Below are 21,995 nucleotides of genomic sequence, written 5' to 3' on the forward strand. Positions count from 1 at the left end.
TATGAAGTACTCTGCGCTAGTCTCGTTCTCGTAGCAAAAATGCCTTCGACATTGATTTACACCTTCACCTCTTTTTGTCACCGCGAGATTCGGCCTTTCGCCCCCGTCGAATTACTGGGAGATACTTGGGTTTTTGATACTTCGTGAATGTGAATCTGTTTTCCTGTTTGGTCTATAAAATTTTGCATTCAAACCACCGTCATATTAGTAAAACTGGCAATTACATGCACCATCTTTCTTCATAGTATTTTTTTCACTTGAAGTTCGAGTTTCAGAAAAATCCTCTCTTAACAAAAAGTTTTGGTAGCTCTCTTTAGGAAACAAAACATTAATAACGACATTACTGTACTTCCTATACTCAGATACTCCAATACATACATGTTGTTATTAATCGAACATGATTTCTCAGAGATAATAGCCTTCAGAAAAGAAAAAAAGCTTCAGAAAATAGTTAAATACATGGAGCAAGATGATAAATATTGGGAATTACTCACTAAGTTTGCGGGATTGGTATGGTTGAGCTGAGACCATAGAAGATGAAAACATCAAAGAGAGAACAAGAAGCGAAGTAACCAAGCAGAACTTTCCCTTCATTTCTTCTATTTTATTATTATATATTTTTGTTAGTTGTATGTCCTAAATTTTCATACATGTGTATTTATATCAGTTAAACATGTTGCCGCATATCAACGAAGGTTCAAAGTCTCCACAAGAAATCTGTTTGTCTAAAACACTGATTAGCCTTGAAAGAAAAGAGCAATGAAGAAATAATATATACATTCACACAAGAAGTTTCAGACTTTCGGCTCATGTTTGTCTTTTCCAAAATCATTCACTCATGATATAAACGTAGTAGACTCACATAACAGAAACTATTCATTTTCAAATGTAAAATTAGATTGGAACTTTATTGATACAATATGGTAACAATACCTATATTTGATTATACTAACCATTTTCTCAATACAAAAATTTATAAAGGTTTAAGTGGTCTTGTACAGATGATCCCTTTCAAGTCGATTCTTGGTTAGGAATCCGATCGATTGTTAAAATGTAATCAGGAACCCCGACCTGAAAAATAATAATGTGATCATCTTTTATTAGCTTTTTTTTTCTTTTCGACATCATCTTTTATTAGCTCTCCCATAAAATATGTCTATAGTAGATTTTATAAGCATGAATAGATTTACAAACACCGCGTGAGAGAACTTCGAAACAAATATTTAGTCAAACAACAACAAAAGCTTATTTTAAACATGTCTGTTATGAAGCATTGCTACTACATACCAAATTGATACATAGTTAATTAGAATATAAAATAAATTTTTGATTGTTAAATATTGATAGAAATTAACAAGTTGACAAAAGAAAATGGATTATAAGAACATTATCCATTTGGATTTCGGATACGGGAGGAAATCCAATACTCTGATTTTTCACGGCACACGATCTTTGCCGCAAAAGACTCCATGAGTGAATTATTCTTTTTAACCTAACGAGAGATCCCTTTATCTGGCATCACATATATTATTTTAACTACTATTAAAATATCTACTTGACCTTTTTATATCATTGTTAGCCCAGTCGATCACATGCTTCTTCATTTGTTCCTTGTTTTTGGCAAACTAAAATATACATAAAGCTATAATGTAACTTCATGAATGCGAAAAAATCAACAATCAACAATCAACACTCTAAGATGTGTAGTCTTTAGTTTTGAAAGCTCGATATTTAATTATACACCTGTTCTTCACATGTAACAACGATTTTAAACTCTCTATACCAACTTCAGTTTGTTTGTTGTCTGCTTAATCGTTACTTTGTTAAAAAAAGATATAAAGACTGTTATAACATGTACTTATACATGATTCGAATGTTGTAAATGGGAAAAGTAAAACAAAAGATCCATATAATTATTAAAAACCCTAATTACAACTACAAGTGAAGTGACCTCCCTTCACAAAAATCATCTCTCTATATAGATATATATAAACTCGGCGATGGGTACAAACATATGCTAAAGATCATTGATAACAACAACACGCATATGAATTATATATGAAACATGTACTATACTGTACATTCTACAACATGAGCACATATGTATATCATGTGCCAACAATATATATAGATAGATATATGTGAATAAATTCTCCAGCAAGCACATTCCCAAGCACATATTCGATTCTGAGTTCCTCCAAAACATACCTGAAAGGACGAGGAAGGCTAAGGAATGTGGGAAAATATGGAATCATCCAGTAGATGATCAGGCCATGCAGCTGAAACTGAAGCTCCTGATTCTTGACAGCTCGAAGAGGTGAGGTTGCTATTGACATCTTCAATAACATATTGGTTTCTAATAAGATCATCAGCCATAGAATATGAAGGATCAAGAGAAGGTAAAAAACTCTGATTTGAGCTGGAAGGATCCGAGAGCCAGATTGGAGATACAGGTAGGTTTTCTCTTTGATTGAAGAACTTGAAGTGATTGTCATCAAGATTTTGGGGGAAAACAGATGATGGTCCGATGTTGGTATTTAAGGTTTTGAGGGATGGTAAGCTGTTGAAGTCCTGAAGATAGGAACCGAGGTTGAGATTATTGTTGGTGGTAGAGGCAATAGAGCTAAGGAGACTGCGAGTGTCAAAGTCATTAGGGTTAATGTTGTTATACATGGAAGGTGGTTGAAGGAGGTATTGGAACAATTCGAGCTTGGCCATCTCGGTTTGGAGTTTCAGCATAATTTGCTCTTGATCAACAAAACCTCTCAGGTTAGATGACAGAGAGATAAGCTGAGATAAGCTGGACAAGACATCAGTTCTTGGGCGATGAGTCATTGGGTCAACTCCCATCTGAATCAGCTTTTTCTTCAAATGGGTATTCCAGAAATTCTTGATCTCGTTGTCTGTTCTCCCAGGTAAGTTGTTTGCAATCGTTGACCACCTTATAACCATCATCATCATCATTATAAGCAAGCAGTACAAGAACACAAAACCGTTGACTATAAAATCAAAAAGAATAAGAACATTACTTGTTTCCAACAACTGCATGAAGATTCAAGATAGTCTGTTCCTCCTCCGGAGAGAATTTCCCTCGCTTGATGTCAGGTCTCAAGTAGTTCGTCCATCTTAGCCTGCAACTCTTCCCACACCTATTAAGACCTACAGAGAGAGAGAGAGAGAGAAAGAGAGAGTATGAGAAGCTTTTAACTTAATAAAAAAAGCTTTAACAAGGTATAAAGTAGTACCAGCAAGCTTGGGAAGAGCACTCCAGCTACTATGGCCATGTTTTTTGACATACTTGACAAGTTTCTCATCTTCATCAGGAGTCCAAGGACCCTTCTTCAGACCAGAGTCACCACTGGAAGGAGATCTTCCCATGTTCGTTGATCTCCTGTCTCTTTGTTCCTCCTCTATACTATTATTTCTCTGAGATTTGGTCGCTTGCCTCCTTCCTTCACAACCACACCAACTGCTTCTTATTTCTATTTATATTAAACCTAGCAGTCTAGCACCCTTTTCTCTTCATGTCCACTCATGACGTGTCTCTTTTCTATTCGCCTAACAATACAATACAACCATGTCATTTTCACCTTTCAATTCCATTTCTTTAATCATTTTTTTAATTATTCTCTCACATACGCTCCTTACCAGTGTGAAAAATCATTCAATGTAAATTCTTCTTCTTGTCTTGAGCAACATCAGTATCATCTCAGGAGCAGACGCCTTCAATGGACAAACACACATCAATTCTTCTCTTATTTGTCTTTTAATTGGGATTATTTGGGAAGCAGTTCATCAGTAGCCATCACCTATATATGCCCTAGTGCCAAATCCTGTATTTGTCAAGGAGAATAGCAGAACATCGTTATTGTTTGTCTTTTCACTGTCTAAACTTCTAGTATACAGGTTTCTCAATGAATGAGGCAATTATATAGGTTATTTGAAATACCTGTTGCTGAAACTTTCCAAAAAAAAAACACGTTTTTGTAGGGTTTCATCATCTTTTTTATTTATGAAATCCACAAAAGATTTCTATGAGTAGGTAATGATGGAAGAGAAGGGCAATAAAGGGAACTTGACAGGAGGAAGAAGCTGTTAGTTTTATTTTTTAATCATTGCAGACAAATAAAAAGAGAGGATTTGAAATTGAAGTCAGCGCCAACAACACATGGCAACAAAAGGGTGGCAAAGAGACGTATCTTTTCCTCTAACACGCAAAATTGATTTCCTCGAATCATCATTTACACGGCATATTAGTTTATATAATTCATTTCATTATTTTAAAATTTTCATATCGGTTAAAGGCGTAAGATAAATCAACTACCAACCCAACAAAACTCAAGCAATGAGCCCTAAGAGCTATTGTCTCTGAAAATGAGAATGTTTCAAGGATATGACAGTGTAATTTAGGTAATACTTACCGAGATTTTGCAACCCCCAAATGCCTTTTTTTTCTAGGAAGAAAAGGTACCTAGTGAAGAAACCTGCAACAGGGAGAATATATCAGCATTAACGGTTTCTTGTCATTTGTTGTAATGAAAACATTTCTTAACAAAGCAAAACGTTTTTTCACAGAGTTAATAAGGACAGCAGCATAGATATTTTAGGAAATTTAGTAAATATTTTCAGGGAGAGTTCTCTCATTACAAGAAATTCCATAGCAAATAGAACTAGTGCAGGAGACCAATAATAGTTCTTTCGGCTAAGTAATCATATAATCATATTCTAACTCCACTACATGAGAATCTAAATTGCTGAAAATTCAAACAGCAATAGTAACGGACAGGACAAACATGGAGGACAAGGTAAGTTTTGGTATTATCAGAATAAAAACTTACTATTGATGATGGTGACGGACTTGATGTGAACGATTTTGACCATTAGGAGGAGCTGTTTAATTAGGGAAGAGGTGGGTGCAGAAAATTAGCTAAATCTCCATCATCTTTGAAACCTAAAAGACTTTCTCCGTCCGCCTTAGTATTGCAGCCAACGGCATATCTTGAGCTCTTGTCTTTTTCTTCTGTGTCTTATATAATGAAGATCAGAGGCTCGTGCAGAGTTTCAATTTAAAGATATATTTAGTATCAAGAAACAAAATCTAATTAAGAAACATATAAATATCAAACAAGAAGATGTTTTACCAAATGAGAGTATCAGCGCTGTCAGTTTCCAGAAGGTATCTTAGTGTGTGCAGTACCGTATTGTCATTTAACTCATATACATACCATCACTGCAAGTATAAACATACAAATATGCATGAGGCTTGAGATACAAACATATTAGAAGCCAATTAATGAAACCGATTATATCAGTTTCATTATAAGGATGTTAACATTTATGGCTTTCATTTCATCGTTTGCAATCTACGTAATCCCAGGATCATGTACCCTAGTACTGTGTTTTGAACGGTTTAAGCCTACCAATCATCATACTTAGGCAAGATAAACCTACGAATTTCAAAAAGGGTTTTAAGAAAACGAAGAAATCTTACAAAATTATTTCTTAAATTTGGGGAAAGAGGGATTTGAATTGCTTGTTGAATTAGGGTTCCTCGCAGAGTGGACCACAGTCTCGAATGGAGGAGGCAGGTACAGAAAATACTAAAAAAATAAAGTAAGGATTACAAACTTAATAATTATGATATATGTGATGTCACTTAAATCGTCCTTTTCCTCTAATAAAATAAGCAATTCGATTGTAAATGTCAGCAAAACAACTGAATTGCTTCTTCTCCTAACCAAGGCGTTTTAAATCTCGGGCTTTCTGTGCCACCAATGAACATTTTTAACCCGTAACCTATTTTCTAACAGTTACCTATGAAGTTGCTGAGTATTTTTCAACCAACTCTAAAATTCCATAAAATTGATAGTGGACTAACATGCATTAATCTTTTGGATATCAAAATGTTCTTCAAATCCAGAAAGTGAAACAAGAAATCACCGTTCAAAATCTTCTTGCTTACTCTTCAATTTAGAATACTAATTTAGCACATACGTTTCTCAACCGTTACGCCCAATATTGCTGGAGCATTTGGTGACACAAGAAACCTCGAGAATATGACAAATGAAAAGGAAGAACAAGAATGTCTACCATTAATTTTAGTCAGTCAAATTAATACTATATGGACTAAAATGCGTGGTCTTAAGTGTTGTTTTTGTTAACTATAAACCACTAAATGCCATTTTAGGTGGCTGAACTTCTTTTTTCGTGGACATTGTTTTACCGTAAAGACTGTAAAAGACATGGTAGCTAGCAATAGAAAAATGTGCCATCCAAGACCACACGAGCTCTACAAATATTTTACTTTGGATGCATCTATCTTTTAGTGAAATATATCTACAGCAACAAAAAATAACAATTGAAGAGGAATCGTAACATGGTTGAAGTTTCACTAAATGCAAAGAAGAAATAACACTACATAAAGTATGTATTTTATGTGTATCTCCTGCAAATCAAGTTGCCCAAGGACTAGAGGCAATCTCGCTCGTACATAGTTACGACTTAAAAAGGGTGCATGTAACCAGTAAGTTTGTCCAGCAAGTCTACACGAAGCAATTGGGAATGCAGGAACAAAATCATCATAAATCATCTACCAGATTCAGATAATTAAAAACAATGAAAATAAAATAAGTTTCTCTATTTTCTCAAGAATAAGTTCTGACTTAGAAAATTATACAAGTTCAGAATTTTTAGTTTACCAGGAGCTTCAAACGGATTACATCTCTTTTCCCTTACCCTCCCAGAGCTCTTATGTGCCTCCGCGCTCCTTTAGAGTATTCATATAATTTCCTTTACTGCCATGGAAAAATAAATTTACAGAGTTTATCTTAAGCTCACTGCAAATCTTAGAAGATAATTACACTACATAAAGAAGATTGTAAGCTTAGGATTCCCTTACCTTATATTTGTTAAACTCAATCTAACGAAACCCAAACTAAAGTCACCATATAGAGAGCCCATGAGCTCATAGGCAAGGGGCAGTAGCTATCAACAAATAAGAAATTAGTTAAACCAGGTTACTTAGGCATCATAACGCAAGCCAGCTATGTGTTTATTGAGTATATTATACATATACACCTTCGTCATCAAACTGGTATATGAAAAGATCAATACCTATATAATAATAATAAAGCAACCACTCCTCATAGAAGTAAATAAGCATCATCTTAGCATCATCTATTACAAATTGGTAGAACAAGTGTTGAGCATCAAAAAGGATGAGCAGTGGCTGTGTCTCAACTCGGCTCAAGGTTGAGTTTACTAAGTTAGTAGTGCCTTCTCATGAAAAGCTTTTTATAGGGGTTTTCAAAGGTCCACCTTCACCATATAATATCTATGGTTGAAAATAATTCACTATTCATATATCTTTATTATTTTCACAAATCTTCACTAAATTCTAGATAACTTGAACATATAAAATACTTTTTTAGACATTCGAGCTTTACTATGAAAATGATATAATGAAGATTTTTTCAGTAAACAATCTTAAAATAAGTATAAAAGGCCCAGCTTTCACCTTGACTAATGGGGGACAAAAAGGCACAGCTGAAAAAGTTAATTAACTTTACCAGTCATGTGATAAAGGTGAATAGGTAGATTTATGTCATCTTTTTTTATGAATGATGTGTTTGGAATTACGATATTCCCTAGACAGTCCCTTTAATATCACCAATTAACATAGCTCGAAGCCAGTGATGAAACTATAAAATTTTGAAATACTTTTACCATGGTTAGTTAGTTTGTGCTTGGAGTAACCACATATGATGCATTAAAGATTGTACTGAATGCGTATACTAATGATGAGACGAAGAAATGGGAAGACGCATCTACGAACCTCAAAACGCAAGAGAGTCGCCATGCCACTCGCTATGTTCTTCGAGATCATCGTCCCCCTCACCAGCAAGCATCAAGCAGAAGACAATAAGAAAATCTGAAAAACCCTGTAAAAATTAACATTGTTGCTTTTAAGAAGGTAGTAGTTAAAGCAACCAGATTAAAGTGTTTGATCTTTTCATGAAAGTATAAGAGTTTAAAGACAAAAGACTGGGGAAGCTTTTTGCATGAAAAGTAAAGTCACATGGCCTGACCCAAAAAGTACGAAGATATCTGCATGAATATATACGTAAGGATAGTATACAAAATACAAAAGCATCTTAAAAAGCTGTGCAGAACTCTAAAACACATGGTTGGGGTTGGTAAGTCAGGTCCTTTAAAATGAGTTCCAATAAAGAACATAAATATATCCTTGAGCAAACCTCATAAGTCGCCTTTAGATCTGCTCTTTGTCTTACGCGTTTTGTACCTATTCCCTAGAGCTTCAAATTTGTCCCTATCTTTTCCAGACACAAAAAGATTGATGCTAGGCTGGAAAGTTGAGGACGTAGTCTCCATTTGAGATTAAGGATTAGAATCTGCAAGTAAAATGTAGACTGATGAATGTGAACAGCACACGTGATTACAGATGCCAACCCCAAGTTAAGATAATTGTGAAAAGAAATAACAATCAACAAATTCTGCAATTAAAGTCTATACTTTTGACAATTTCCCCTATACAATATTTGTGGGCAGATAGAACTTTCAGAAAATCTTTGACTTAACCTTCAGATAAAAACTACTCCCTCCGTTTTTTAATATAAGTCGTTTTAGAGAAACTTTTTTGTTCCAAATTATATGTCGTTTTCGGTTTTTTATGTAACATTTATTAGTAATTAATGTTGTCTGACCAATGATAATATATCTTCTATTTTTCTATTGGTTAAATTGTGGTTAGGTAAATAATTAATGATGTTTTTGTTTCGAAAATATAAGAAATTAATGATTTTCTTAATCTATGTGCATAGCTTCAAAACGACTTATAATAAAAAACGGAGGGAGTATTGTATTAGGTGAATCAACATGGACTAGATCATTGCTATTTCAACTATCTAGTTATTACAACAACATGACACTAGAAAATCTGGAGAACCTACCCTCTTTGTAAATGACCAAGCAAACATGCAAATTAACAGGAGTATTAACAAGCAGCACTAGAAAACAACAAGACATCTGACTATTATAATAACTTAGCATCTTCCACTTTTGCTAGCAACTCAAAATTAAAGCTGAGATACCTGTATCGAACTGTAGCGACCTTCCTTGGATAGCAAACTCCTATGGCTTGAAACATGGTAGCAAAGGCTTCTCTCATGAACAATGTAGACATAAACATGACTTATTATGCATTAACTTTGGCGCAGAAAGTAGAAGAGTTATATGTGTTGGACATATAAGTCCCAAAATGGCTGATAAATTAATCCTTTGAAATAAGAAATTCAAGAATAAAATATCACTGAAATCACCGGACTAGTAGTAGATGGTGGAACAACTCCACTAACGTTTCATCACCACAGGCACTCAGCTCAAAAGAGTGGCTGATCACCTTTTTTTTGCTAAAAGGGTAAATATCATTAAATGGTAATGAAGGTTTGATTACAAGGAATTGTAATCTCATATGCAACTAAGCCATTCAGATGAAAAGGACCGCAAAAAATATAAAAAACCCTAAACATCTAATTTAGACCACAAGATTGATCAACAGAACAACACTTTGATCTATCAGTAAAGCAACAAGCATCAACAAAGGTTCCTTACAAGCGCTTCCAAGTACCATGAATGGTGACGAGGAGAAGGCTGCGCAGAGTTGGTTCACCGTAGACGAAATCCATAGAGTCACTCGGCCGCGACGACGGAGGGCCAACAACACACCACTCCGGTGCAGGCTTTGGTGAACTCCGAGGATTCTCTCTGCCGACGGAGGGCCAGGCAATCCACTCCGGTGCAGGCTGAGGTAGACTCCGTTGAAACCAAAACCAGAAGCCTCTCGGGGAGAGCTCACACACGCAGGAGGAGCAGCCCGGAGCTTGTAGACCTGCAACATCAGCCATATCTCAAACCCATTGTGTGAATATGATGAACCAAATCTGCAAGTCAAGAACTTCTTTAGGAAGTGGAATGGATGAGAGATCATTGTTAAAAGTCTTTAAAGCTTATTATACCATATCGGTTCATATCTAATCTTTCTCCATGCATCACCCACGTCAATATGTACATTCGAAAAGCATAAGCAGATTATAGCTGATTCCACTTCGATTTAGAGCTCATCCATAATAAATATAAGGTTTGCTTCCAGTCCAAAACTAGAGATATCAGTTTACCTCATACAGATGTAATGATTTCGAGGAGGAGACGGGAGAATCATGAATCCTCTCCCCGTCAGCGGCAGCAACAGAGATCTAGGGTTTCTTCTCTCGGTTCGATTTTTCTTCGTTCGAATTTGATCGTTCACACAAAACGTCACTGCATATGAGTCTCTGTTCCACAAATATATTTGCACGTTACAAAAAAAAAAGAATATCATCGTGATAACAAGTCTTTTTAGATGAGAAATTGAATTCAGCACATGAAATAGGAATTGGGTATGCTGAAGCGTAGAAACTAATTCTTTTTACTTTTTTTTGTCACTAAACTAATTCTTTTCACAAAATTAGGAAACTGGTACTGTGGTCGGAAGCATATATCCAAAATATGGTCTAAATTAAAAGAAAGCATGTATTAATTTATAAAAACTTTAAACGATTTTATATTATAACTAGGTGTTCTGCACGCAGATGCGGGCATAGTATTCTTATAAATATTTCTCTATTTATAACTATTAAATCAAAACTAACATAATAAATTATTAATTATGTTTTAAAAAAATAAATCAATCACTAAAATTTATATTTTACAATAAAAAATAAATATTTTCAGATAAAAACACAACATATTTAGGAATTATCTTATGTTTTAAAAAATATATTTTATTTTTGAGAATTTTATTATATTTAGTTTTACTTATAGTCAATTATCTAATATAACATATAAATAAAATATTATTAATATATATTCATTAGTTTTTATCAAAATATATAAATGATTATTGTTGTGTTAAATTTTAAAAACATTCACATATTAGAATTATTTTAGAAAATCATTAGCATTTAATTATAACTTGTTTTATATCTAACTATAAATTTTATAATAAAATATTATTTTCAGATAACAACATAATATATCTTATTTTTATTATGTAAAGATAACAATACAATATATAACTATTATCTTATTTTTTAGAAATATAAAATATTATTTCAAGATAATAATAAAATATATGAGAATTATCTTTTTAGAAATTTAATATTATTAATAAAAAATTCTTTTTTTAATTAAATTATTATATATAAATTTTTTTTAAGGGTAACAACTACATTAATCAGTCTAACTTTTAACGTGAGAGCTCGATTCCAAAAATTTACTTTTAGAATTATTTTAGAAAATCATTAGCATTTAACTATAACTTGTTTTATATCTAACTATAAATTTTATAATAAAATATTATTTTCATATAACAACATAATATATTTTATTTTTATTATGTAAAGATAACAACACGATATATAACTATTATCTTATTTTTTAGAAATATAAAATATTATTTCAAGATTACAATAATATATATGAGAATTATCTTTTAGAAATTTAATATTATTAATATAAAATTCGTTTTTAATTAAATTAGTATATATAAAAAAAATTTAAGGGTAACAACGGCATTAACCAGTCTAACTTTTAACGTGAGAGCTCAATTTACTTTGCAAAAAATAGTATAGATAGATTGTGAAATATAAATAAATTAAGATTATAAAACTATTATCCAATTAATTATTTTTGATATTTCATAAATATCTGACACAATATATTTAAATACATATGCTATATCACTAATAAAAATTCAATGCATAAAGACAATTCATACTATTAATTTTAATACTTGCATATTTCTATTCTCTTTATTTTATTATTATTAAATTTTAGATTTTATGCCTTAAAAACATGATTTTAGATTTATTATTTATTTATGACATTGTGTTTTTGTAAACCAAAGCGTAATTCCAAAACAGAACCATAAGCTTCCAATATGTTTTAAGATAAAAATTTTTTTAAAAATTTTAGAAGCGAAATTCCGTAAATTTCCATTTTTGATTCCGGTTCCGAACACGTATAAGTTATTTTATTTTATATAGTAACGAATCTAAATTAAGTATTTGGTTATTTCGCTTAAAACTTGTAATCCAAATCATAAAAGATAGACCGGTTCAATCGATTCAAACCGAACAATTCGTCGGTTTAAAGCTACAAACCGGTCTAAACCTTTACTTTTATACTGTTCCCAAAACGCTGCAGACAGTATCATAAAGTTAGGAAACCTACCCGGAGCTGTCTGAGAAAAAAAAAAGGAAATTGGAGGTGGCGAAATCTGATTACCGGAGGAAAGGGATATGGCGGTGGCAGATGACGGGAAGCTAAACATAGAGGAGCATCCTCCTCTCTGGGGATCTCGCAGCGTCGATTGCTTCGAGAAGCTCGAACAAATCGGCGAAGGAACTTACGGGTAATAATTAATTACTCCAATCCACTTTTGGGTTTTCAAAAAGGCGCAAACTTTCTTAGAATTGATCAATTGTTTGGTTAGAATCAGTTTTTTATTTGTGGGTTTCAGCTTTTCACAATGCATATGCGTCTTTGTGTGTTTATTGTTTGGTGGTGGTGTTGCAGGCAAGTTTACATGGCTAAAGATATCAAAACTGGTGAAATCGTGGCTCTTAAAAAGATCCGTATGGACAATGAAAAAGAAGGGGTATTGATTATGCTCTCCTTTATATTTGTTTTTAATACAAAGACACGTTTCTGTATGCAATAAACTTTATTCTGAATTGGTAATACAGTTTCCTATAACTGCTATCCGGGAGATAAAAATTCTCAAGAAGCTGCATCATGAGAATGTCGTTGAGCTTAAAGAGATTGTTACTTCACCCGGTAATGTATTTATATTAACACACACTTCCCACGCGGAGATTAGTTTAGTTTACAGAGAGAGTCTAACTTTCATGACTGTTTCTGTCTCTGTTAAAGGTCGGGACACGGATGACCAAGGAAAGCCAGGTTTGTGAATAGTTATTTCAAGTTCAACCACAGTTAGTTGTAATCTCAGTTTTGACTTTTTTACTGGAATTATAGATAACAATAAATACAAGGGAGGGATCTATATGGTTTTTGAGTACATGGACCATGATTTGACTGGACTCGCTGATCGTCCTGGACTGAGATTCACTATTCCTCAAATCAAGGTAGCTTTTTAATTATATAAGCCCTTAGCGTTAGCCTTTGCATTCAACTTTGTTTCTAACATTTCAATCCATTTTTTTTTAAAAAGTGTTACATGAGGCAACTACTCACCGGGCTTCACTACTGTCACGCGCACCAAATTCTCCACCGTGATATAAAAGGTGAACATATCTCATTTACATTGTTGATGTTAGGTTTGTATCTTTTTTGTTGACTCTAGATCCTGGTGCAGGCTCGAATCTCCTTATTGACAATGAGGGACAGCTGAAGCTGGCTGATTTTGGGCTTGCAAGGATGTATTCTCAGGATCATTCTGGAAACCTCACTAATCGTGTCATCACCTTGTGGTATAGGTATGCTTTTAAAGTCTTACATCTCTGCATTATGATGTTTGCTAATGTATCAGCTATTGTTACTTTGCTGACTTACATTTATTGCGGCAGGCCTCCTGAGTTACTACTCGGGGCCACAAAGTATGGCCCAGCAATTGATATGTGGTCCGTTGGTTGCATATTTGCTGAACTTTTGTATGCAAAACCAATCTTGCCTGGCAAAAATGAGGTCAGAGTTCTATCTCTTCATGTCAGATTCTTGTACAGTGTGCGTTGATGCCGATAATAACATAAAGATCTACCTGGTTATTGCATTTTACTGCTGGAATTAATAGCTAGCCATTAGATATGTGGTCTCTTTTATTATGTAACCATAGAGTCTGGTTAGATTATGGTCTATGTACAAGTTTGATATGGGTTTTGGGGTTCGATAGCTTCTCAAAATGACATGCTCTATCTCCTACATTGTTTCAGAATGAACAATTGAGCAAGATTTTTGAGCTTTGTGGATCACCTGATGAAAATAATTGGCCTGGGGTTTCCAAGATGCCTTGGTTTAACAATTTTAAGCCATCACGGCCGTTGAAGAGACGCGTGAGAGAGTTCTTCGGACAGTAAGTAGAGTGAATCATTACCAATATTATAACTTCACTTCTACGCAAACACTTTGATGATAAGGTTTTATTCGTTTTTTTCTTGAATTGAGGTACCAAGTCTTTGATCGCCATGCACTTGAACTACTGGATAAAATGTTGGTTCTTGACCCATCACAGGTATTGGAGATCTTTGTTCTTATTGACAGTGAATACTTAAAACTTTCCCTATTACAAGCTAGATTTTTGGTGTTGTTCTGGTGTAGAGAATAACTGCAAAGGATGCTCTTGATGCCGAGTACTTTTGGACTGATCCTCTGCCATGTGACCCAAAGAGGTATTAGCTTTTGACAGTGTGTTTGTGCATTATCATTCTTCTGACTAAAATAATGTTTTCATATATACAGTCTACCTACATATGAGGCATCACATGAGTTCCAGACAAAGAAAAAGAGGCAAGAGCAGCGACAAAGAGAGGAAGCAGCAAAAAGACAGAAACTGCAGCATCCACATCAGCAGCACTCTCGCTTGCCTCCATTACAACACGGTGGCCAATCTCACGCTGCTGCTCCACATTGGCCTGCCCATCCTACCAACAACGCACCACCGCAAGTACCTGCTGGACCAAGCCACCACTACTATGGGAAGCCTCGCGGTCCACCTGGTCCAAATCGATACCCTCCTAGCGGAAACCAGAGCAGGGGTTATAATCAGAGCCGAGGAGGTTACAGCAGCAGCGGATCATATCATCAGCAAGGACGGGGAGCTCATTATGTGGGCGTTGGTCCTAGAGGGCCTAGTGGTGGTGCCTACGGGGTTGGACCACCTAACTACACACAAAGTGGTCAGCATGGTGGCTCTGGAAGAGGTCAGAACCCAATGGGTGGTAGTAGAAACCAGCAATATGGATGGAAACAGTAAAGAGCTCTCTGTCATTTGTCTAAGATCTTAACTCATGTGAGTTAAGTAATTAAACATAAATATGAGATATTGAATCTCTTTTCATACACTATTTCTGACTTTATTATAGTGAGATTGACAATATATGCTGAAAAAAATTGAGCAATCGAAACAGAGCAATTCTTCTCAAATTTTTTAAGCATCATTATTACACAGCTCGATATTGAAAAAACATTTAAAGAATAGTAAGAGTTTCTCAAGTAAAAATCTCTTTTCTTATACCAGAATTTATTTATCCCATCAGGTTATGAATCCTTTCTTTTAAAAATCTGTCTACTCTGTTGCTGTTAAAAAGTATATTAAAATTGAATTTAACACGAACAGCCACCTCCTTGTTGCTCCCCTTGAGACGCATTGGTCGATGACCTTAGGTTGACATCAACCATATCACCTTGTCTCGTTGAAAGTGTGTCCATTCCTGGTAATGCTGCTGAAATCTTGCGGAAGAGTGGCTACAAGTTCCCAAAATACCAAAAGAAAACACACACACACAACGTTATTCAAAAGAATCTCAAAATCTTTACAGTCATGACACACGAGGATAGATAATTGGTTCATACCTTGATGTTAAATCCTGCCTTTGCACTCGTCTCAATGAATATTACTCCAAAGTCACGAGCTTTGTTATCCCCTTCCTCTATCGACACTTGCCTGTCAAATGGAAATGTTAAGTTGATAGCTGAATGACAAAAGCTTCCATGTAAACTTATTCGTTCAAGGTCAAGTGTTTGGTACACCTCTTGTCAACGAGATCTGTCTTGTTACCCACGAGAACAATGATGACATCGCTACCTCTCTCTGTACGAACATCCTCAATCCACTTGGAGGTGTTCAAGAATGACTGCCTATCTGTACATTGAAAAAAATAAGCAGGAGACTTTACATACATTCGTGTAAAATCTTTTGAGGTACTGGAAGTTTTCTTTGTGTCCGTCTATGATTCTTCAATAAAGGATGTATATACAGGCGTACATCAAATAAATTTAAAGGAAAAGCTGAAAGGTTTTTCACAGAAGGCCTTACTTGCAACATCATAGACAATAACAGCAACAGAAGAATCTCTGATATAACTCGGTATCAGACTTCGAAACCTCTCCTGTCCAGCAGTATCCCTGTGCCATTACAAAGTCACAAACGCACAACATATCAAACAACACAAACCATATGCATACACCAAAATATATTTATCTAAAAGAATGAAAATTCCACAGTCAATAAAGATACTTGTAGCACGTATTCAAAGCTGAAAAATTCCATGGACATATAGAAATAGCACAAAAGATACCTAAAGGATTCATCGTTCTTGATAGATTAAGCGTTTTTTCTAACCGTAATAATTACAGTTTGGTAGTATAGATTTTCCAAAAGAACATGAAAAGTCATTTGATAATAACGAAAAGAAAGATGAGATGTACCATAGCTGGAGACGAAGAGTCCTATCCTCCATGTACATTGTCTTTGACAAAAAATCAATCCCAATTGTTGCCTGCATCAATCATCCCAATCAACAACGAGTTTCAGATCATATTAAACCAAAATCACTTCGCAAAACTCTGAATCTGATCGGATTCTCCCACACACACACACACAAGAACACTAAAACGATCGCGAATCACACAGATTCGCATTCCGATTGAGAAAAACATAGCTGTAGATCGCGAACCTGATAAGTGGTGTCGAATTTGTCGTACATGAAGCGAGTGATGATGCTGGTCTTTCCCACGGATTGATCTCCGAGGAATACGAGCTTGTACTTTGCTAATGGTGTCACCGCCGCCATTCCAGATCTGAGTTTCGCGATTCCAAGGCCCCTGAGGTTTGATGTGATGTTAGACGCGTTTATTTGATCGGGCTCTCTAGACGCCAATTCTAACCGCCAACCACGGAAGTTATACGGTTCGACTTTTTTTTATTATTGCATAAAGAGTCCCCACATTTTTACTTTTATTATTTAATTTGCCTAAAAGTAAAATTTCTATCAATATAAAGAGATTACTCAATTGTTTCTTTTTTGGTAAAATATTAAATTATTATTATCAGTTTTCGAATTTAAGACGGAATTTACAAAAGCAACTAGTAGCAGAAAAAACAATAAAGAAACTAAACAGGCCAAACATGATTATTTTGTCAAACTATCAAAATAAAGAGATTACTCAATTTTATCATCGTCATTTTGTCAAAATGCTGTGTAAAAATATTACTTTGTTACAGAATAATTATGGTTTTTCTTGAATTACGAGGTTTTGGATCGAAACCTGTAATTCTTGATCCAAAACCACATCTTTATAATATTAGTTTCGTCTCAATCTCATTCGATTTTTTAATCTCTAGGCATTGTATTGTATGAAGTTGAGCTAACAAGTAACAACACTTCATACTTACTAGAGAATCATCATGTGCACTCTCTGTAGTTGTTAATTTGTAGGAGATACTGTTCGCTTTGTGTTACAAGTCATTTACTGATCCCTGAGCTTATAATGTTTTCTTTCAGTAATGATAAGGACCTTGGACCTTAGTGATTTATTTGGTATCGTTCACTACTAACGAGTGTTCTCTTTTGGCCTGATCGTCTTTGTCATTCTTCCGATACCTAATACCTTAAATACTCTGGATTTTTATTCTCGACAAGAAACAACTGTCATAAACACATATACAACCAAGATTAACCAGACCACAAGATTTTGGTATTGACAAAGACACATCATAATTGACAAACATTCTGTCCCTCGTGATCAATAGCATTCTAAAATATTCTACAACGAAAGGCACAAGACAACTGTTTCCCTCAACGTATACAATACAAGAGCCACATACTATCTTCTCACATTTATTCCCATTATTGTACATTTATATTTCATCTATATCCTGCAAATAATCACACACTTGTGTTTCCAAATTACCTTTGTTTTCTTTGTTTTTCAGATCAAAGGGGGATGGATTCAGCATCCGCAAGCCAGCTGAAAAGCTCTGACGATGATGAGACTGTTGCTGATAAAGTATGTAACAAAAGCATTGTAGTTCCACATAGAGTTGTTGCATTAGCCAACAGCTTCGAGAAGAAAGACCGTTCCTGGTATGTAAAGCTTTTAACATAGTGCAGAAACTAGAATCAGTAAGAGTTTAGGTAGCTAGCTAATGGGATAACCTATCTCTCTGTAGGTATGTCAAATCTCAAATCCCTAATGATCTGTCTATTCAAGTCAATGATATTACCTTCCAAGCACACAAGGTATTATATATCCAAGCACATTCTTCAAGTGTATGCAATGTTCAAAAAATCGTTAAGCGGTGGTTAAACACCCTATAGATGATTATTGTTTAGCCGAAATAGACCGATTTTTTGAACGCCTAACCGACTTTAAAAAAATTATGATTTACAAAAATTATTTTGTTCAAAGCCAATTTATCGGTATATATATATGCATATGAGTCTAGTTATCTTTTTTTTTCAACAGTTTCCTTTGATCTCCAAATGTGGTTACCTAAGCAACATTGAGCTACAGCCATCAACTTCTGGGAATGGATATCATCTCAAGCTAGAAAACTTCCCAGGTGGAGCAGAAACATTTGAGACCATTCTCAAATTCTGCTACGGTCTCCAGCTTGACTTGAATCCTCTCAACGTAGCTCCACTAAGATGTGCATCAGAGTATCTGTACATGACTGAAGAATTTCAAGACGGGAATCTAATCTCCAAGACAGATGGTTTCATAACCTTTGTAGTACTTGTCTCATGGAGAGACACGCTCACTGTTCTGAGATCATGTACAAGCTTATCTCCATGGGCAGAGAACCTTCAGATTGTAAGGAGATGCTGTGACTTGCTTGCTTGGAAAGCATGCAATGATAGCCATGATATACCAGAAGATGTAGAAAACAATGAGAGAAGTCTATACAGTGGTATAGCCAACCTCCAGCTTGATCACTTCATGAGAGTTGTAACAACTGTAAACGCAAGAAGGGGTAAACCAGAGACTATAGGTAGACTCATCATGAAGTACGCGGAGAAGTGGTTGCCGCTAATCGATGATGATTTGGAAGGTATACGAGGTTATGGATCAGGAAACAATGAGTTGCAGTTCAGTGTTAAAGGAGAAAGAACAGAGGAAAGCAGTTTAGGATGTCAAGAACAGAAGAGAATCATTGAAAGCTTAGTGAGTGTACTTCCACAACAACCTGAAGCAGTGTCATGCCAGTTTCTGTTGAGGCTACTGAAGACAGCTATTGTGTATTCTGCATCACCAGCTTTAGTATCTGATCTTGAGAAGCGGGTTGGTATGGCATTGGAAGATGCTAATGTATGTGACCTCCTGATTCCTAACTTCAAAAATGAAGATCAACAGAAAGGAGCCAGGTGAGAAAACTCTACTCTTAAGCAACTTTGATGTTAACTTTGACCGCTGAAACGAAACTAATATTATTTGCTATGGTTTCGGGTCTCGGGTGATTATAGTTTTGGCCCCGAACTGGTATTCAAAAAAAAAACTTTGATGTTAAGTACTAATTAAACTAAAGAACTCTTTGTTAATTTATGCACAGTTCACCTGAGGATTACACAATATACAATGTGGACGTGGTTCACAGGATTCTAGAGTATTATGTAATGCATGAGCAGCAGCAACAAGAGCAACAGATTCAAGGAAAGCCAAGTATAACAAAGCTATTAGACAATTACTTGGCCGAGATTGCAAAAGATCCATGTCTATCCATCACCAAGTTTCAAGTTCTAGCTGAAATGTTGCCTGAAAACGCTTGGAAATGCCATGACGGTCTCTATAGAGCAATTGATATGTTTCTCAAGGTAGTAGCTAGCTCTCTTCTTGTGATTTTCATCTCCAAATTAAAGAAACATTTAGTAGTTTCATCTTTGTTTCAGACTCATCCTTCACTATCAGAGCATGATAGGAGAAGACTGTGCAAAACAATGAACTGTGAGAAGCTATCTCTTGATGCGTGCCTTCACGCTGCACAAAATGATCGGTTGCCTTTGAGAACTATCGTCCAGGTATGTGATAATAAAGAAAGTTTTACTTCATAAGCAGTTCTTGAAGTTGAAGAGCTAACGAAAGCGAGTGGTTTCATTATAAACAAGATCAACACTCAAGTGCTTTTCTCGGAGCAAGTGAAGATGAGGATGATGATGCAAGAGAAGCAAGCAGGGAACAATGAAGAGAACCCTGAAGGTAGTGACGATAAACGAACGTCAAGAGATAGTGAAGTGAGGAAACTTAAGGGAGAGCTGGAGAACGTGAGGAGTAAGATGGCAGAGCTTCAGGACGATTACAATGAGCTTCAACAAGAGTATGAGAAGCTGAATAGTAGCAAACATAAGAGCACACAGTACTGGGGATCGCGTTGGCAAAAGGTGAAGAGGTCATTCCAGATGAAAGGAGAAGACGATGAAACAAGAGATACGCCACGAAGGCGACGAAGTTCCACGGGACCAAGAACCAGCTTGACGAGGAGAAGAATGTCCATGTCATAAGCCTTAGCTTGGTGCTTTACTGATGAATTCATTGAGAAGAGATGCAAACACAATCATTGAGCTAAGTTTGTGAGTTAAAAAAAAAAAAGTTTGTGAGTTAAGTGGAATTAAGAGTCAAATTCTATCATATATCAAATTAATTAAAATATTTTTATGCCTGCCTGCTATCTTTTTATTTATTTTTTCTCTTTCTCTTTTTATTAATTTACTTATATCTCATAAAATATTTCATATATCGAAACTACACGTTAGTGGTAATTCCATGGATAGATCCACGAAATTCGAATCAGCTGCTAATCCAGATAAACACCACGCGTAGCCATTAGAGCTTTCACATTCTCTCTTCAAGAAAATGGATCATCCACTATCTTTTTTCTTTATTAAATATATCCTCAAATTTAAAGTTTAAAATTGGTACCCCGCAAATTCGAAGTTCAAAACTCCAACCTCTGAAATTAAAGTTTGAAATTCCAAAGTCCATATACATTAGTTACGTTGGTTTAAAGATGGTTTAATGTTTTGTAATTAAGCCGTAAACTTTGTAAATCAAACTTAAGTCAAATTAATATCCGTTAGAAAAAGCTCGTGGACCCTTCAAAGGGTATTGACGAAAAAACTAGGTTATCCGTTACGTTATTTTCAGTATTTGGTTGCCGAGCAAACCAAGTAGGTAACTAACTGCCCCACTCACGTTTAGCTTAACACCAACCACGTGACCCCTGCGACTATGTCTTGGAGTTAAAACAAGAAACGAATGACATAAGCCTTGAAAACCTTGTTTTGACCTATATATAATAAGTTTTAAAATCCTATAAATATAACTTTAATATTGTCGATTTCTTAATTCTGAAGAAATATAACGATGAATTCAGTTTTTAGAGTTTACAGTTTGGAAATAAATATAAGTAGTAATTAAATTTATACAAATCCAATAGAAACAACATATTAAAAATTATAATTAACATAGTTGATATCTACCAAATTAGGTATCTTATATAGCTCAAACATAGTGTCCCAAAAAAAATATAGCTCAACAGACTGATTCCTGTATTTATATTCTCTTGATATGCCAAAACAAATAATACTTTATATATGTCAAAAGCAAGTAAACATGTCTTTCACTTGAATCATAAGTGTTTTTGTTTTCAAAATTTTATCACTTTTAATAGTTAAACATATTTTTCATTGAATGAGATACTCTTTACTTGTCAAAGCAAAACGTGTCAATGGCAAACCTAAATCATAACTTTCTGACCCATTCTATGCTTAATACTTCACTTCAAATGTATTTTATTGAACTCAATTACTATTCAAACCCATTTTCAATTAATTAAAATATTTTTATGCCTGCCTGCCTGCTATCTTTTTATTTTTCTCTTTCTTTTTTTTAATTACTTTACTTATTGCATTCAACTTAATTAT

General features: G+C 34.8%; 4 protein-coding genes across 8 annotated transcripts; 2 read left to right on the forward strand and 2 right to left on the reverse strand.

Annotated features, from left to right (window-relative positions):
* Positions 1 to 1,892: 1,892 nt before the first annotated feature.
* Positions 1,893 to 7,546, reverse strand: LOC106370679 (transcription factor MYB92). 4 transcript variants are annotated; one of them, XM_048742440.1, is made up of 11 exons: positions 7,114 to 7,546; positions 6,899 to 6,984; positions 6,699 to 6,794; positions 5,492 to 5,600; positions 5,142 to 5,230; positions 4,839 to 5,026; positions 4,422 to 4,484; positions 3,649 to 3,833; positions 3,246 to 3,558; positions 3,030 to 3,159; positions 1,893 to 2,941 (listed from the first exon to the last, which is right to left on the reverse strand). In XM_048742440.1, exons 9-11 carry the CDS (start codon positions 3,376 to 3,378, stop codon positions 2,227 to 2,229), a joined length of 978 nt encoding a protein of 325 aa, XP_048598397.1. In that variant the 5' UTR covers positions 3,379 to 3,558; positions 3,649 to 3,833; positions 4,422 to 4,484; positions 4,839 to 5,026; positions 5,142 to 5,230; positions 5,492 to 5,600; positions 6,699 to 6,794; positions 6,899 to 6,984; positions 7,114 to 7,546; the 3' UTR covers positions 1,893 to 2,226. The 4 variants fall into 4 exon arrangements, with proteins under 4 accessions (XP_048598397.1, XP_048598395.1, XP_048598398.1 ...); XM_048742438.1 differs by having other exon boundaries at positions 4,839 to 5,230; XM_048742441.1 differs by having other exon boundaries at positions 4,839 to 5,230; positions 5,492 to 6,984.
* Positions 7,547 to 12,229: 4,683 nt separating this feature from the next.
* LOC106372482 (cyclin-dependent kinase C-1) lies at positions 12,230 to 15,194 on the forward strand. Of its 2 annotated transcripts, XM_013812703.3 has the most exons (12): positions 12,231 to 12,469; positions 12,634 to 12,715; positions 12,804 to 12,894; positions 12,991 to 13,020; positions 13,096 to 13,205; positions 13,292 to 13,364; positions 13,436 to 13,556; positions 13,647 to 13,764; positions 14,010 to 14,149; positions 14,242 to 14,308; positions 14,395 to 14,465; positions 14,536 to 15,194. In XM_013812703.3, exons 1-12 carry the CDS (start codon positions 12,357 to 12,359, stop codon positions 15,047 to 15,049), a joined length of 1,530 nt encoding a protein of 509 aa, XP_013668157.2. In that variant the 5' UTR covers positions 12,231 to 12,356; the 3' UTR covers positions 15,050 to 15,194. The 2 variants fall into 2 exon arrangements, with proteins under 2 accessions (XP_048598399.1, XP_013668157.2); XM_048742442.1 differs by having other exon boundaries at positions 12,230 to 12,469; positions 12,804 to 13,020.
* On the reverse strand, positions 15,187 to 16,960 carry LOC106372483 (ras-related protein RABH1e). The gene is made up of 6 exons (XM_013812705.3): positions 16,752 to 16,960; positions 16,504 to 16,574; positions 16,112 to 16,200; positions 15,826 to 15,937; positions 15,649 to 15,739; positions 15,187 to 15,540 (listed from the first exon to the last, which is right to left on the reverse strand). The coding sequence occupies exons 1-6, from the start codon at positions 16,866 to 16,868 to the stop codon at positions 15,400 to 15,402; spliced, it is 621 nt and encodes a 206-aa protein (XP_013668159.1). The 5' UTR covers positions 16,869 to 16,960; the 3' UTR covers positions 15,187 to 15,399.
* A 906-nt stretch (positions 16,961 to 17,866) lies between these two features.
* On the forward strand, positions 17,867 to 20,732 carry LOC106372484 (BTB/POZ domain-containing protein DOT3-like). The gene is made up of 7 exons (XM_048742445.1): positions 17,867 to 17,929; positions 18,011 to 18,161; positions 18,248 to 18,317; positions 18,544 to 19,442; positions 19,628 to 19,889; positions 19,965 to 20,093; positions 20,181 to 20,732. Exons 2-7 carry the CDS (start codon positions 18,022 to 18,024, stop codon positions 20,571 to 20,573), a joined length of 1,893 nt encoding a protein of 630 aa, XP_048598402.1. The 5' UTR covers positions 17,867 to 17,929; positions 18,011 to 18,021; the 3' UTR covers positions 20,574 to 20,732.
* The last annotated feature ends 1,263 nt before the right edge of the window (positions 20,733 to 21,995 follow it).

Source organism: Brassica napus, chromosome A10 (assembly GCF_020379485.1).
Source record: "Brassica napus cultivar Da-Ae chromosome A10, Da-Ae, whole genome shotgun sequence".
Taxonomy (NCBI): domain Eukaryota; kingdom Viridiplantae; phylum Streptophyta; class Magnoliopsida; order Brassicales; family Brassicaceae; genus Brassica; species Brassica napus.